Here is a 17,382-nt window from a genome sequence, read left to right as displayed (position 1 = left end):
ACCAGGGGGTCCGTGGCACCATTCACATAACAAAAACTACCACAGAGATATCAAAATTTTCCAAATTAGGGGGTCCATGGCTTTTGAAAAACAGGGGCTCCTCAGTACTTAGCTAATTGGAAACCACTGATCCAAAGTATTAATTAGTTGTCTAATTCAGTCTAAATAAACCTGACAGCCTCACTTCTTTTGTTTACTCCTATTCTCCACAAGGACTCAAAACAATTTAGAAAGAAAGCTCAATAAAAACATTGCATGTTTATACAGTAGTAAATCTCAATGTGTTCCATTGGATTTACTCCTGGAGAGGTATGCATAGTATTGTAGTCACAAATCATATGCATTTAACAGCCATAAATTCTCTCTACTTCAAACCGCCATTTCTTTTTTTAAAAATGTAATTTTTGTATTTGTCTTTTGTCATATTGCCTTGGGACTGCTCTGATAATAAATCATCATCAGATACATAAAGGTATTTAGCGACTGACCTTCAGCGTTGCTTTTGCCAATAATCTGAAAGCAAGATGTTGTGGGGATGGGAAGAGAAACAGAATGGATATAACTCAAAGGTAATACCTTATTGGCATGCATCAAAATGTAGCACATTCAAAATACTGCCCAGTTTATAAAACTTACATACCAGTACTAATATATCACAGCATCGTAAAGTGTGCTTAACCGTAATACCAGCCAGGTTCAAACAGAACAAGTTTCTGCTCCTCAACACTGAGTTTTAGACTCGTCCTGAATTATTATCATTGTCATTCATGCAGTGCATTTCAACCATGTACAGATTTTCACATGCATTTTCTACATTCCCATTTTTCCATGCAGGTTTTGTAAAAAAAGTACGTAGTACGATGACAAGTTAGGGCCAACTGCTATGTACCTTGAACAACATAGGTAAAGGGACCCCTGACCATTAGGTCCAGTCGTGACCACTCTGGGGTTGCGGCACTCATCTCGCTCTATAGGCAGAGGGAGCTAGCATTTGTCCGTAGACAGCTTCCGGGTCACGTGGCCAGGATGACTAAGCTGCTTCTGGCGAACCAGAGCAGTGCACGGAAACGCTGTTTACCTTCCCGCCGGAGCAGTACCTACTTATCTACTTGCACTTTGACGTGCTTTCGAACTGCTAGGTTGGTAGTAACAGGGACCGAGCAATGGTAGCTCACCCCGTTGCAGGGATTCGAACCACTGACCTTCTGATCAGCAAGTCCTAGGCTCTGTGGTTTAACCTACAGAGCCACCCACATAGCTTCCAGCAAAAATTGCATGGTTGGGTCTTCACGGGAAAATCTGAAGCAGCATCCCACATTTGTCCCACAGATGTCATGGATGCTGGCCTCACTAGCATTGCCACCCTGTGGCGCTGGCATGGGTACTTGCTACAATGCGGATGAACCATATGGGAAGTGAACATAATGTTCCTGCAAGCACATGGGGCACTGAAAGCCCAGAAGCAACTTCCATTGTCCAGTTTGTCACTGGGAGCATTTATCAAAATCAGCCTTAGCTTGCACAACCACACCCTCCAACATTTCTCCAATAAAGAAAGGGACATCTTATTCAATAATAATAATAATAATAATAATAATAATAATAATAATAATAATATTTATACCCCGCACATCCGACAGGGTTACCCCAGCCACTCTGGGCAACTTCCAACGTATATAGAACCATAATTAAACTTTTTTTTAAAGTCCCTATACATACAGATGCCTTCTAAAGGTTGTATAGTTACTTATCTCTTTGGCTCTGTGTGTGTGTGACAAAACTCCATACCCTCCAACATTTCTCTGATTAAAATAAGGACATCTTAAGGAAAAGTGGGACAATCTGGGATTAAATCAGAAACTGGTACGGCTTCTGTAAATCCAGGACTGTCCCTGGAAAACAGGAACACTTGGAGGGTCTGCACAACATCCACATGCATCTTTGCATCTTAACAGGCTCACAAGATGGCTTTCCACATTACCATGATGTCCTAGTATTGCACAAAGCTGCATCCATATGGTCAATTATAAACATACAAGGAAAGCATTAGCTTACTGCTGATCTGGGGAACTTGTTCCTCCAGATGTTGTTGGACTACAGCTCCCATCATCCCTGACCGTTGGCTATGCTGGTTGGGACTCATGGGAGTTGGAGTCTGACAAATTCCGGCAGGCCACAGGCTCCCCTATCCCTATGTCCATGTGGGAAAAGGTCAGGTCCAAAAAGCACTTTTTCAAAATAAAGGTCACAAATGGGCATGGCTACAGGGAAAAGGGAGATTTGTGGGGTTCATAACCAGCCGCTTCGTGGCGCACAAATATGGTTGCCAAAAGGCCGCAACACAGCACGTTTGTCTCTGTGCACTTACCAAGGCAGTGTCGAAGAAGTCTTCAACAAGGTGGACCAAGAATGTACTTTCACTTGGTTCTATCAGGCTCAGAAATTCTCTGGTTCTTTCAAACCAAATGACCATGTAAAACAAACAAGACGCACACAATCAAAGTCAAAGGAATGTCTCAAAGCTAGTTTTCTACTTACAGAAATGCAGCTAGGAGAAAGAAGACAATTATACAGCTATGGGGACCCACGAGTTTTTTCATTATACAGGGAGGGATGAAGAGCAAGATAAAAGCTGCCCATGGATATTGCCTGCCCGTCTTATGGAGGTTATTCCCAATTTATGAAACAAATTAATTCTTTCAATTAAATAACACAAATCTTCACAGAACCATGCCTAGCTGCATAAAACAAAAAAGGAAGGTTGTCATCCTTGTCCACAAGTAACAAAATGAGGTCAAACAAACTGACTGCAAAAAAATTAAATGGTTTGGGGGGGTTGCGGGGGGGGAGATAATCAATCCGCAATGGAAAGGAGGGCTATTTAGAAGTTTGGTTTGGTCAGCTCTGGGCTAAGATCACCATTTCTTAGAACAAGGAAATTTCTGTTTCATGCAGCATTAGTATGGTTTATACACAGCATAGCGCTTAAACAACTATTCACGCATAGGGTTACTTATCTTTGCTATCAATCCCTCCTGAAGAAGCAAATTTACACCATCTCGAGGATCACTTCTACAATACTGCTGAATGCACTTCAACAATAGAGATACATTTGTGAACTCGTTTTTGTCCAGTTCCTAGGATGGAGGGAAATCCCGCATTACTGCATAAACAAGCAATTCAATGGACTGAATTTTAAGAGATTAACACTGCAGTCCTATAAATGTCTACTCAGAAGCGAGCCTCATTGAGTTCAGTGGGGCTTACTCTTCAGAAAGAAGCTACAGAATTGTAGCTGAAACAATGGAGCTTTTTCCTACTTGCCTTTTTTAGAACTTTGTCCAGTTGGTTTAACAGTTGCTTGCTGTACTTCTGAGGATAAATATCATTCCCTTGGATTATTTCTTTTATTTTCTGAAATCCTTTTCCCTTGAAGGCATCACTCAGTAATGACTCTAGCTAGAATAAAACATGCAGAAACAACTTTTGGAATAAATTGTAGCGTCTCAATTATGGACAGATTACGGTAGCTTTCCCACCACTGGTCTATCCACTTCCTGGTCCATACCAACTTTGAAAACAGAGTGAGAAATTCAACATAGCGCTATGGAAATGGCTCCATCAGCACAAGCATTTTAGCTTGCTCCTCACTCTTCTCCCTACACTCTTCTCTGGTGCTTCTCCTGAAACACACACAAGCCAATTTGGAAGAGTGGGGGGGGGAGGACAATGGTGGAAGTCTTGTGTGAGCTTTTGTGAGTGGGGCTCATTTGGCCCTCAATATGCTGAAAAGATGAGTGTTTCTAAAACAAAGACATCTGATTTTAAGCTGACTGAACAATGTTGTGCACATGGTGATATTTACATAGTATTCAGATCTGTCCGGCATGTCACCATCATTTTCTCTACTCTCTTCTTCCTATACGTGAGGGGGACACACACACAATCATTTCAAACATACAAATTTTGATTAGAAATATCTCCCCAGAGCTCAAATTGTGGGCAGAAATGGCAGGGGGGGCCTTAATGGAAGCTCAGTTGCCCAGCTGCTCATACTCACCAATTTTGCCCACTAGGCCCCCACCCCAAGACCATTAGGAAAGGTGGAGGTGATGGCCTTCTCCGTAATGCCTCCCCACCCACCTCAGTAATTCCAGTACTTATGTCGATCACTGCAAAAAAGACTGGAGATGTCCTCAAGAAAGAGCATCAGTGAACTTGTGCCATAATTGTTTTTAAGTGAACATAAGAAAAGCATCAATGGAAAGCCCAGAAACAGGAGCTCTCTCCCCTCCTGCGATTTCCAGCAGCTGGTGTTCAGAAGCAGCTCCTCCTCCTGCAGAGTATTTCATCTGCTATAAGCCACTCCTGGTAGTATTTGATTAAAAGATGGGGCATAGATTTTCAATGTGTCCCCAGCAGCAAAAAAAAATAATATCACCACCCATTTGCAAGAAAAGTCAGCCAAAATCCCAGAAAAAAAGACCTTTGAGGCTCATTGGGTAACCCCCCCCCCACCTTGAGCGTTTTGCAAGGTGACCCTATGCATCTCCAAGAGGTTAATCTCAGGTCAGCCTAATCCGACGCATGTGTACTTGAGAAGGATCCCCCGCGAGGAGGGCCCATGGGGCACACTCTCCAAACAAAAGCCCACAACAGGCTTGCCACCCCAACTGTCATGAGCACTATGCTGGAGACCCAGTCTTTACACCAGTCAGCAGAGCCCCTCCCGCGGGCCTGCAAGCGGCCCACCGACCTGATCCTGCATGGCCGGCTCCAAATCCTCCAGGAGAGAGTGGCGCGCGCGTCAAGCGCGGCCTTAATAAGCGTTCGGGCAGCGTCTGACTCGCGTTCCACGCGCAGCTGATGCTGCCACCTGCGCCCAAGGGCGTGAATTGATGGTAGCTGAGCGCGCTCGGAGCCCGATCCACTCTCCCCCCCCCCCCTTGCGTCGGAGGGGTTACTTTAAGAGGCGATTTCCTGAAAGGAAAGCTATGCATCCCTTCCTAGTAGGCATTGATTCCGGGGGTGCAGGGGGATTTTATTCCCGGCTGCTGCGCATATGTACCTAGGACTGGTTTATCAATTATGCGTTTAAGATGGGGACATTATTTTGTAAGTAGGAGGAACGAGAAGAGATGGAGTTCCGTGCCACGGTTGCAATCCTGTACGCCTTATAAACCCCGCCGACTAGGAAGTCTTACTTCTGTCCCCGACTTAAAAGGGAGAGGAAGGAAGCGGGATCGCTGAGTCCCGAAAGAGTTGTGCGCCTTTCATTCTGCCTGGAAGACGAGCCTACAGAGCTGGATTTAAAGGGTCACTTCGGTGGAGGTGTTGCAAACGCAGAAGGGATTTTGCAGTACGTTTACGCAGACCTACTGGATTTAATGACTTCCTAAGTGAAGGCGTGCCTATATATGATTGAAGCCCAAAGGTTAATATTTTCTGTATCCAAGGCAGATTAAAATCTCCAGTCACAAAGGAAAATTGGAATTTCATACTCCCTTGAGGGCACTACTACCAAGAACGCAGTTTACAGGGCAAGTCTAGACTTGTCTGCTCAAAAGGAAGTTCCATTGTGTTTGAGACCTTAGGATCCTGCCAAAAAATAAGCCTACCGCAACCGGATTTTTCGCCCATTATAGCCATCTTGTAAGCTTTAGGTTTAGCAATCCTATACCCGTTTCCCTTGGAGCAAACTACAGTGACGTATAGGACTGCTCTTTTACAGAGTAGCTATAAAGGATGGTAGTCAACTAAGTTTTATGCATGTTCATTAACGAGTCTACTCTGACTCTTGAGTAAAACTTAGTTAAATACCAACCGGCGCATGTAAAACGGTGTTGTGGATGCGTCATGACCAGTTCAACAGGTGCCACTTATTTAGTTTTGCTTCACAATAACTATGGAGGTTAACATTAAACAAACAATAATCTATGCCTTTAAAAATGTTTAGGAACATATTTCAGAAAACACGCCTCCAGGGTCATTATTTTATTCATGCTTTAAACAGACAGACAGATGGAAAAGCGGCCAATGAAATAAAAACATACATTCATAAATCGGGTCTAGCATTGATAAATCCTGGTCACAAAAAATTGAAAGAATGTAACGCAAAGCGAGGGAAGTAAAGACAAAGGAAGAACATTATCAATATGATTCTCGTTCCAGTAATCCGAAAATAAAATAACTGGCATTTTATTGTTTTTATTGGAGAACAAAAATCTATAAAGTTTGGCGTCATATATTTGCCAAACGGTCGAGGGATGGCGATTTCTTTTATTATTGGCCACAACAAAATACAGTAGATCCTAGCAGTTCATAATTTTAGAACAAACTCTGTTGCAACTATTACGCTGAGTTTATTTAGCATGCTTGTTTCGGGGACAAAAATCAAAAATATATATAAAAGGCAGAATATACCCCGTGATATATTTTACCGTATTAACAGAATGATCCTTTTCCAAGAGGTTTGTGCTAGGCAGAACCAAGTCCGCTGAATGTACGCAGCCGCGTCGTCTGCTTTTAAGAATGCGCGGTAGCGGAATACTGCGCGCGTTTCCCCCCCTCAGAAGTGGATCCCATTTTCTTCATTGGGACTCACTCCCTAGCAAGTGTGTTTAGGGATCGAGACTGCGGCGGAATAAATGCGTTTTTAATTTCAGCCCTGCAGGTTTGCTAAAATACCCCAGAAGCTTGTAAAGTTTTTAGGGTATTTTAGCAAAACTGGAGGGCAGAAATTAATAACGCCTACGTTACCTGCCACGTAAGTGTGCATCGGATACGATCGCAGCCAGTGCCCTGCACAATGCTGAGCGTCAAACGCTGACTTTATTTAACGTGTCTCCTCAAAGGTAAGACCCACTGAGTTCTATGAGATTTACTCCCAGGTAATTGTGTATTGGATCGTCGTTTTACGTGCCAGAGAGCTGGCTTAAATGTCTTCAGGATGGCATCGGCGAATAAAAGGCAAAATCGAAAGTAAAAAAAGAGAAGGCAGGAAAGTATTCAGTGTGCTCAGGAGTCTAGGCTTTTGTATCTTATAGAACACAGCAGAGGTTTGTTTAATTAACTCGAAGATGTGTTACCTGCCTATCGGTTTAAAAACTGTGAACCAACTAACATCATAGGAAAAATGCAAAATCGTTATGGAACAATACTTTTCGCTGTCAGCGTGCAGAAATGGCTCCCCCCCCCCTCTCTCCCTGCCTGCCGCCATCGGTGTGATGGAATTTTGTCACATTGCAGAATTAAAATTAGAAGATTAAAGAGAGCTTGCCTTGAGTCGTTGCAAAGGATATCAAACAACAACTTTGCAGAGCCTTCCGGTTTTCCACCACTGGATATGAGAGAACCAACATGGTGCATGGTCTAATTCATGTTCTAATTCAGGCTGCAGTCCTTTCTCCACTTACCCTTACCTGACTGGGAGTAAGTCCCATGGAATTCAACAGGACTTACTTCTAAGCAGACGTGGTTCGGATTGTACTTGGTCGCTTCCAACTCCAGCTGCCTTCGCTGTAGTTGTTAAGCTCCTTTGTATCTAACCATTTCAGGGACAGTGAATAATAGAATTGTAGAGTTGGAAGGGACCTCAAGGAAGCGACCTCATCTGCGCCAGCCCCCTGCAATGCAGGAATCTCACCTAAAGAATCCCAGACAGATGGCCAGCCAACCTCGGTTTAAAAACCTCCAATTAATATTTCCTGTAGTTCAGCTTTTGCTCAACCTGGTGCCTCCCATCACCATCCAAAACATCTGGCGTTCTAGTCCAAAACATCTGGAGGTCGCCGGGTTGGCAAGCCTAATCACTACTTAGATAACTATACACCCTCTTCGAGTTGAGCGCGCAGCTGAGTTAAAATCCACTCAGCGCTGGAAATCCATTCAGCAGTTCTGAGCCGACGCTGAAGCTCAACGCGGTTTTGTGGAGCGCAATTTGGAAGCTGTTTTTGGCCGAAGAGAGTGCTAAAATGCCGGAATGCGTAATGATAATCATCCTAAATTATAAGTTATTGTAGTAGTTACTGAACTGCAGTCAGGCGAACGGACTTCTTCTGAGTAAGCGGATTTCGCATTGCAGCCTCCCATTCAGAGCACACCTTTGCTGCCTTGGGGATCGGCACCCTATTGAGGGGCTTGGGTTTTTTGTTTGTTTGTTTTAATTAATTTTTTGTGCGTGCGGGGCGGAGAATACTGGATTCCTGAGCCTTCAGCTCCGGGGCTGAAGGAGAAGGAGGAGTCGCCCTCCCCCCCCACGTGCTTTTAACACCTCGGAGGACAGCTATGTGGGAGGGTGAAGGTCGGGGACAAAAAAGATCCCCTTCGCGGAGTGAGAGCAGATCAGAAGCGGAGCTCGAGAGGGTAAGGGCAACAGCGGGTTCATTTCAGCACCACAAGGGACGGACAGCGGCCAAACGCAAAGGCAAGGCGAGGACGCCGCTGTTTAAGGCAGGTTGTGCAACACCCTTGATTCCCTCTCCTGTCCTGTCCTGTCTCGTCTCTCATCCTCACTTTCATCCCTTTCGGTTTGTTCTCTTTTGCCATCACTGTAGAGCAGCCTTTCTCAACCTGTGGGTCCCCATATGTTGTTGGACTACACCTCCCATCACCCCTAGCTAGCAAGGTCAGAGCTCAGGGATGATGGAAGTTGTAGTCCAACAGCATCTGGGGACCCACAGTTTGAGAACCGCTGCGTAGAGACATGGGCACCTTACAAAGGGAGGTGCTGGGGTATTTATTTATGTCTGCCTCTCCTCCAAGGAGCCCAGAGCTGCTCACATGATTTCTCCCACCCGCTGCAAATAGCAGTCCTGTGAGGTAGGCCAGTCCGATAAATAGAAACTGGCCCAGGGGCATTCAAGTAGCTTCGTGGCTGAGTAGGGATTTGGAGACTGCAGCCCTTTAACCGCCTCTCCACAGCAGCTGCTGAGGACTGTTGGGCCATGGGTGAGGATGGTGAACTGGGAGCAGAAATCATCTATATCAACTCCCACGTCAACCATGAACTTGCTGCCTGACCTTAGGAATTGCATGATTCTCTTATATTCCCCTCCCCTCCTCTTAGATGGGACATGAGGATCACCTTCCTCCATAATTGCCTGCTCAACCACTTGGAAATGTGGGACTTGCAAGGATTTCCATCCTTCAGTTTGGCAGCACCTCCCTGCCCATTGTCCTTAGCCAAGCACCTTCTCTACCACTGCTAAACTCTTCTTTATTTAAGCAAGCCTACCCAGATGTCTAAATATGATGTGCATTTTAATAGGACATTTTAGTTTGTAGTGGTTTTTTTAACTACTGGTTTTATTTTGGAGAAAAGAAGGCAAATTTTAACATCTGCCTTTAATGCACATTTTATATGTTAGGTAAACCGCATAGAGGTTTACCTCTAACAGAATATTATGTATATATAAATTCTGGTAAATAAAAAATAAAGTAAATATAAGGTAATTATGGCCTTCTTTACAGCTTAAGGTTAATCTTTATCTCCAGATTAATCTTTACTTTTTGCTGTATCTTTTTTGTTATATTATTTACCTAGATCCATGGTTAACATGTCAAAGGACTCAGACTACACCTGCTCCTATGGGATGAAGTTAACCTGGGATATCAATGATCCCAAGTTACCACAGGTACAGTTCAAGGAGGGAGGTTTGGAAGAAACCTAATTGAATGAATTTGTGGGCTAGTTTTCTAAGGCTGCAAAACACACTTGAAAGTCAGCCTTACTGAGCTCATTGGGGCTTTTTCTTGAGTTGGTGTGTATAGGATGCCCCGGAAAACCCCAACAAAGCACACCCCCAACAACAACAACAACAAAAATTTATTATTTATACCCCGCCCATCTGGCTGGGCTTCCCCAGCCACTCTGGGCGGCTTCCAAAAGAATATTAAAATACTGTGATACATCAAACATTAAAAGCTTCCCTAAACAGGGCTGACTTCAGATGTCTTCTAAAAGTCTGGTAGTTGTTGTTCTCTTTGACATCTGGTGGGAGGGCGTTCCACAGGGAGGGCGCCACTACTGAGAAGGCCCTCTGCCTGGTTCCCTGTAACGTGGCTTCTCACAGTGAGGGAACCGCCAGAAGGCCCTCGGTGCTGGACCTCACTGTATCTTTGTAGGATGCTCCTGCAACAGCAAACAAGCAATAATGGTATGATGGCTGATCTATAGGCAATTGCTAGGAGTGGTGCAGAGGTGTTTCTGTTCTTGTTCTCCCTCTTACTTTGTAGATCCAGCTGGATATTTGCTCCAGAAGAAGAGAAGGGGAGCAAAGCACCCCTGAAAATTAAAAACAGGAGAGGACTACAAAACGATATTGTATATGTGTATGCTTGTGCCAATGGAGTTATATTAGCTGCTCATTTCTATTTAAAAATATTCTCCACTGAAGCACATTTTTTTTTTTGGGGGGGAAATACATAGCTTGAATAATAAAGCCCATAGAGGAGAATTGCATTGTTCATCACCAATAAAGTCACAAGGAAACTGCATTAGCTGCTTGAGCCTGTGACATTTGCACATTTACAAGCCCACAATTATAAATCTAACTGATTTCAATGGAATGTGCAGACTTGCAGCATTAATCTGGGATCTAAGTGTGGAGCTGAACTGGACACGGTTTTGGGAAGTTGCTGTCATGGTGGATCTTCACATGTGCGTTTGAGCCGCTGCTTGCATTATGTGTGTGTGTGTGTGTGTGTGTGTAGAAATGATAAAGGCCCAGACTGGTTTTCACCTTAATGAGATGCTTTGCTAATATAGCCTCCATCTGTTCCTCTTTCTCTCCTCCCTTTGCCGCTGATGCAGGAGCCCAAGCACTTTGATTCCTTCCAGGAGTGGCCCGATGGCTATTTGCGGTTTATCTACTCCAACGAGGATAAAAACGCACAGCGCCACCTCAGCGGGTGGGCCATGCGCAACACCAATAACCACAACTGCCAGATCCTCAAGAAGTCCTGCCTCGGTGTGGTGGCATGTGCCGGGGACTGTACCCTGTTGGATGGGGCCAAGCTGCAGCTCCGGCCTGCCATATGCGACAAGGCTCGCCAGAAGCAGCAAAGTGAGAGAATTGTGATGGGGGAAGCCACCCAATGGCTGTTGCATCTTGCTCTGATTTGGGAGCCATAGGGGACCTTTGTGGAGTTTACAGCAGAGAGTTCAGTCGAATGGCATCCCCAGGGAGGTACACCTGGCATCCGTGCTATAACATTATTGATGCCAGGTTAAAGTCTTCTTATTTGCAGAGGCATTTTAGATGCTGGCATTTTTAGCTGGTTGGACAGCTTCATTCCTCTTAATTTTATTGTGCTGGTTTTTGTTATAACATTTCTGCCATTTTAAATTTCTTTGTGTATCGCTTTGGAATCTGTTTTCAGATGAAAGGTGGTTTATGTAAAAAGTCAAGGAAAATCTGTCCAGGAGATTTCAAGCCTCAACACATCTCCGTTAAATATTTTCTCTGTGTTTTTAAAAGTACAGTGGTGCCTTGGAAGTCAAACGGAATCCATACTGGAAGTCCATTTGACTTCCAAAAAGTTTGGAAGCCAAAGCACAGCTTCTGATTGGCTGCAGGAAGCTCCTGCAACCAATCGGAAGCCCTGGAAGCCCTGTTGGATGTCCGGCTTCCCAAAAAAGTTCAAAAACCGGAACACTCACTTCCGGTTTTCAATTGTTTGGGAGCCAAAACATTTGGCAACTAAGCCGTTGGAGATCCAAGGTACAACTGTAGAGTCCTTTTAGAGAATATTGTTTTGGCACTCATGGGATGATGTTTTGAAGTGATCCTGTAACAGCAAACCACTTTTCTATTTAAAAATTACCCTGGAATTTCCATCACTTTCCAAGGAATTTATCTGAGGAATCCAAGGAAGACCCAACATAATCTTGAATCTGTGAGTAACAACCAACAGGAATCAAATATCTGCTTTCAATACTATCCCTAGAAAAACTGCAGGCATAACTGTTCCAGGTGTAACTTTTCTTTCTGCATTGTACTTATAGGATCACTTTTGTCTCATGGATGTAAAAAATCATGTTCGAAGCATCCTGCAAATGCCAAAGATATCTGAGCCAGCTCTAGGAGACCTACCTTTCATTCTGGCAACCGAGAGCACTTGCAATTAATAGGGTTTCAAACATCTTTAAATCAAAGTCACCGTTGTTATTATACACCATCCTACTAATGTATTTCTGTGCAAAGTAAATTTACGATTGTGTCATTCCACCCTGCCTGTAGGACTTCCCCTTCTGGGTTGTTGAGGGGAAGTAGGCAATATTGCTGGAGTGGCAAGTGTTGACACACAAACCAATGGAAAGCTCCTGGAATGGTACAGAGGGGAGGAGTTGGTGGTGGGTTCAATTTTGGAGAGTACATAAAATGTGGAAGGCTATCAGATTCATAAATCATTTTATGTTACAAGCAACATCAGTTCTGAAGAGGTTTGTACTTTAGAGGTTCTAAGTTAATAATTCCACCATTTATCAAATCTACTTCAAAAATAATTCTGCCTGGAGATTTTAATACAGATGATTAAATCTGACTTCCCTTCTGTTCATCACTTTAACCTATTATCCCTCTGTCTCACAGAAAAACTTTGTCCAAACTGCAATTCAGCTCTTGAATTAATTCCTTGCCGGGGGCACAGCGGCTACCCAGTAACTAACTTCTGGAGACATGAAGGCAAGGCAATATTTTTCCAGGTAAAATATAAATAGTGCTTTTGGGTTTTGAGCAGCTTGTGTGTTTTTTTACTCTTCAGTGATTTGGAATTTGTGGATGGAAAATCGATGATTGTATTTCTGCACCACATAGAATGAATTCGTACTGGAATTGCTTGTGATAATCACCTGTACTCACCCTTTTCATTTTTTTAGTGCTTTTGAATGAAATTAATTATGTTGCACTCATTGAGGGTCTGCAGCAATAGCCTGGCATTGATAAGATGGCAGGCCATGTAACTTTTGGTTCTTTGATATATTGAATATTGACATAATTCCAAAGCCATTGATTTAGAGGTCCAAAAACATGGTGGCCGGAATCCAATTAATTATATGAGCAATTTATGCCCCAAGGACTTTGAAGCTAAATTGTCGCCCCAAGGTTTCATGGCAAACTTTTTTGAAATGGAAGGACATTTCAAAGAGTTTGTCATCATATGGCACGATGGGTATGCCTCAACTCTTTGGCATGTCCAAAGCAGCTCTCTGGGTCCTTTCCTATGTTTGATCCAGCATTCACTACTTATTTCATTTTTTTATTCATTCTCAATATTTATAGACCACTTTTTACCGTAAATGGTCTCAAAGCAGTTTACAAATCAATCAATAGAACAATTCACTAATCAAATAATATGGTGTTTAAATCAATAGAAGCCACATAGGCCTAATACAACTTACTTATAATGCCTGCTGGGATGCAAAGCTCTTCCCCAGGTGCCTGCGGCTCAACAGAGGGGTGCCTGATCTCAGCTCGGTACTACAGAGTTAGGCCTGAATGCACAAGTCCTGGTGAAAATAAGCTGTCCATCTGAGCCAGAGGAGACTACCAACACTCACGTTCATCAGTTTCTCTGGTTCGTTTCAATGAGGCTTGCACAACAAAAGTTGTCATCATTTTTTATAAATGATACAAACTTCAATCCACAGATGTTAACAAAACTCCAGATAGATTAAAAAGCAATTTCTTGTTACAAGGTCAGACTTTTAAATGTTCCTGACCATGGCTTTCAACAGAAGAAAATGACCTTTATACCAAATTAAACTGGTTATAAGATCACTCCAAATTAACTAGTTTATGGATGGGTTGAAATGTCTCTATGCTCATATGTTTCCTGTAACTAAGAACATTCACGTGTCCGTATTTCTCCAGGCCAAGGGAATACATGACCACCCTAGACCAGAGAGTAAATCAGAAACAGAAATCCGAAGAAGTGCCCTTAAAAAGCAAACACCACCTTCTCATTCATCTCAGAAAAAAAGGCTTCTGGGTTTTCAGGTAACTATAAGGTTGCAGAACAACAGAGAGCTTTGTGGCAACTTAAAGACTAACAAATTTATCCAGGCATAAGTGTTTGCGAGTTGCAGTGCATGGGGGTAGACAGGCAGTTACCTAGCCACTATGTCCATCTGCTTCACTCCTCACCTTTGGCAAAGCAGGGAAGTGGTGTGTGTGTGTGTCCAGCGCTAGCAAGAGCAGCAATATCTGTTGCAAGGGCTGGGGGGTTGTCTAATTTGTAGGGGCGGGGAGCAATGCTAGTGTGGAGGCAGTGATGCAGGAACATCACATAATAATTTATGAAGTAGGAGGTGCAGATAGCCCACTTCAAAATCAGTACAATTTCACTTCAGTCCCATCAGTGGGTTGCTGCTGCATACATCCACAGCAAAAGACCTATCTGGAGATGCCCTAGGCTTGAAATAAACCAATAAAATTATCCAACAAATGTTTATGGTGATTTCAAGATGTGTACAGAACATCAGCAGGTGTTTCTGATGTCAAATAGCCATTTGAAGCCATCTCTGATGCTTCATTTGAAAAACCTGAGCAAAATTAATTTGAACCACAACTGGCAACAACTGAAATACTGTAGCCATTTGCCATATTTCATTGGTGCATGCAGCCATTTCTCCTGAAGTCTTTTTATTTTCTCATCAGACAGGAATGTGTTTTGAGAACAGCAGTCACTTTCATTATATTCATCATCTGGGATGTGAAGAAGGATCAGAAAAAATCAACATAATTACAGATACCGGCTTGCCGCTCCTAGCTCAGCCTCACCATTTATTTCAAAATATAGAACCTTACAACATTACCTACGATGCAGCCAGCTTTCAAGAGGATGTGTTATCACCGCTTCAGAAGCGTTCGAGCCCCAAAATCTATACATCTAAACCAACTTGTGGCTATGAATGCTCATTTCCTGGTTACATCAGTTCCAGTCTGTATGCATTTCACAAAGATCCAATGGATATTCCGGGGGATGCTGACCATGTTGTGTTGAATGGACTTCAGTACCATGTAAATTCACTAAATACCCATGAAAAGAACTTTGATGGCACCCATAAACATCATGGACTAAAACAGGCCTTAGCTGAAACTAACTACAGTGATGGATCGAGTCAAATCAATGTTAACCATCCCCATTACTGTGAAGAATATGCTTGCAGATATAGCAGTCATTCCTCTTTGGAAGGCCCGCCTTTGCAAACTGTTATAACCACAACTACTAAGATGTCCCTTGAAGCCTACAAGCCTCCTGTGAAGTACGATGACAGTTTATATGATCCAAAAGATCTTATGAGTTGTTCCTTGGCAGAAAGCATTTCAGGGAATGTCTGTCGAGAGATAAGCCTTCAAGATGACTGGGGAATGGGCAAACCAAATGAGATTGGTGAGCATTTTCTGACAATTGATAAGGACGAGCATATAGCATCAGTGAATGAATGCCAGGATAGTACTGATGCAGGAAAAGTTTATACTGGATATGAAGGACAAACATTCCAATTTGAGAATACTGAATACTAAGCCTCAGGTGTGGCAAGATTTGTGTACACACACACAGAGAGAGAGAGAGAGAGAGAGAGAGAAGATAAGGGTTTTTGTTTTTTTTAACCAATAGATTATAAAATATTTTGTGGGAAATCTGTTGGCTTTGGGAGATTTGATCAACACTGTGGCTCATGTTATTCATTCTAAACATAACATTAAAGTCACAGTGTAGAAACCACACAGCAGTTAAGTCATGCCTAGGTTAAAGGGTGATGCAATGTCAGTCATACCAGAGGTCCACTGAAATCTGAAAATGACTTGGTTGGATATCATCTAAAGATTTGCAAGTATTTAAGCTGTTGGCGTATACAATACGTACAGTACCAGAATTATATAGGCTCAAAATGCTGTTGTAAACTTTGGTATTTTACTCAAAATCACTCCAGCTTAAAGTATTGTGAGTGCAGATCACTGAGAACATCAGCTGTGCATGCTCAGTGGAAACACATGGATACTGCATGAGTGAACAGCGAACCTCTATTCTTTTTAATCTGTCGTGCACATGATAAATTATCAGTATGTGTGTGCCCTTCGTAGTGATATTATTTCACATTAGCTCATTGTGTGGTTATGGTTAGGTTTTGAAGTAAGGATGGGGAACCTATATGGCTCTTCAGATGTCGCTGGACGTTAAATTCCATCATCCCCAACCAGCAGGGACAATGGTCTGTGTTTATGGGAGACAAAGTCCAACAAAATCTAGAGGACCACATGCTCCACATCCCTGTTGAAAGCACCTATTCAGTCCTTATGGCAGCATAAAATGCTATCAAAATGTGACTCTTTAAGGGCTGAAAAACCACCAACCAACAAGTAATAAACAAAATCACCTTCAAAAATCAATTTATTAAGCTATTATGTCAAACATTAATTTGAAGACATAAGATGAAAATCAAACAATTTTATTTATTTTAGTTATTGCATTTTTATACAGCCCTTCATCCCAATACATGATGATATTTTATGAACTTGAATCAGTTTTATTTTAGTTTTTTTAATCACTTCCAACCCTACAATTCTCTGATTCTGAGCACACATCACTATAATTTTCATGGAACAGAATTTGTGTTCCTGGAGGGCTGAATTTCACTGCAGCAACAACAATGCTGGAGAACTATATTTCACTGCAACAACAAATATTCCAATCAGTTTCGTCAATGAAAACTACAAAATGAAACTAACATAAAGAACAGCCCTCATTCACTGCACGGGCCGGAAAGCTCAGCTGGGTAGAGTGTGGTGCTTATAATGCCATGGTTGCAGGTTTAATCCCTTATAGGACAGCTGCGTGTTCCTGTGTTGCACAGGGTTGGACTCAGGGTCCCTTCAAACTTCACAATTCTATGATTAGATAATATTTTTTTCAGCAGAATGGCGAAAGGAAGCTTGCAAGGCTTGTAATATCCATTTCAATAGCCTGTGGCCCTCCAGATGTTGCTGTACTCTCCCGTCAGCCAAGATGGCCAGCGATCTGGGATTACAGGAGTTATAGTCCAACAACATGCAGAGTCTCATAGGTTCCCCAGCACTCTTTAAAAGCACCTTTTCATGATTCAAAAAAACAGAAGAAGTGATAGTGGAACTATTTCAACACGTATACAAGTGCCATCTAGATCCCCAGGTTGTGTAAGGTTCGCTCACACGACCATATTTCTCATAAGGAAGCTTGGTTGCAGGAAAACCATTCTTCTTGATCCATACAGTACTCATGAATGGGAAGCCAGTTTAGCAGGTGAGATTAAAACAGTAAAATGAAGTTGGGCACATTTTCGTGCATCATGAAGTATGGAACGGACAGAAACTTTCTTTGCAGAGTGCCTGAAAATAT

At 42.8% G+C, this 17,382-nt stretch overlaps 2 protein-coding genes across 2 annotated transcripts in view; one reads left to right on the top strand and one right to left on the bottom strand.

Annotated features, from left to right (window-relative positions):
* Positions 1-3,889, bottom strand: part of SYCP2L (synaptonemal complex protein 2 like) — a gene marked incomplete at its 5' end in the record, with an annotated part of 31,713 nt that extends 27,824 nt beyond the window's left edge. The window contains 5 exons of the mRNA XM_082236139.1: positions 489-513; positions 2,369-2,469; positions 3,014-3,137; positions 3,325-3,459; positions 3,860-3,889. Coding sequence (XP_082092265.1) covers positions 489-513; positions 2,369-2,469; positions 3,014-3,137; positions 3,325-3,459; positions 3,860-3,889 — 415 coding nt within the window. The remainder of the gene's footprint in view (positions 1-488; positions 514-2,368; positions 2,470-3,013; positions 3,138-3,324; positions 3,460-3,859) is intronic.
* A 5,659-nt stretch (positions 3,890-9,548) lies between these two features.
* Positions 9,549-15,530, top strand: GCM2 (glial cells missing transcription factor 2; the record flags this gene model as incomplete). Its single annotated transcript, XM_082236138.1, has 5 exons — positions 9,549-9,635; positions 10,814-11,066; positions 12,594-12,706; positions 13,875-14,000; positions 14,661-15,530. The coding sequence occupies 5 exons, from the start codon at positions 9,549-9,551 to the stop codon at positions 15,528-15,530; spliced, it is 1,449 nt and encodes a 482-aa protein (XP_082092264.1).
* Positions 15,531-17,382: the final 1,852 nt, after the last annotated feature.

Source organism: Podarcis vaucheri, assembly GCF_965113315.1.
Source record: "Podarcis vaucheri genome assembly, chromosome: 8".
NCBI classification, from domain to species: Eukaryota; Metazoa; Chordata; class Lepidosauria; order Squamata; family Lacertidae; genus Podarcis; species Podarcis vaucheri.
This window is presented reverse-complemented; position numbering and strand designations above follow the sequence as displayed.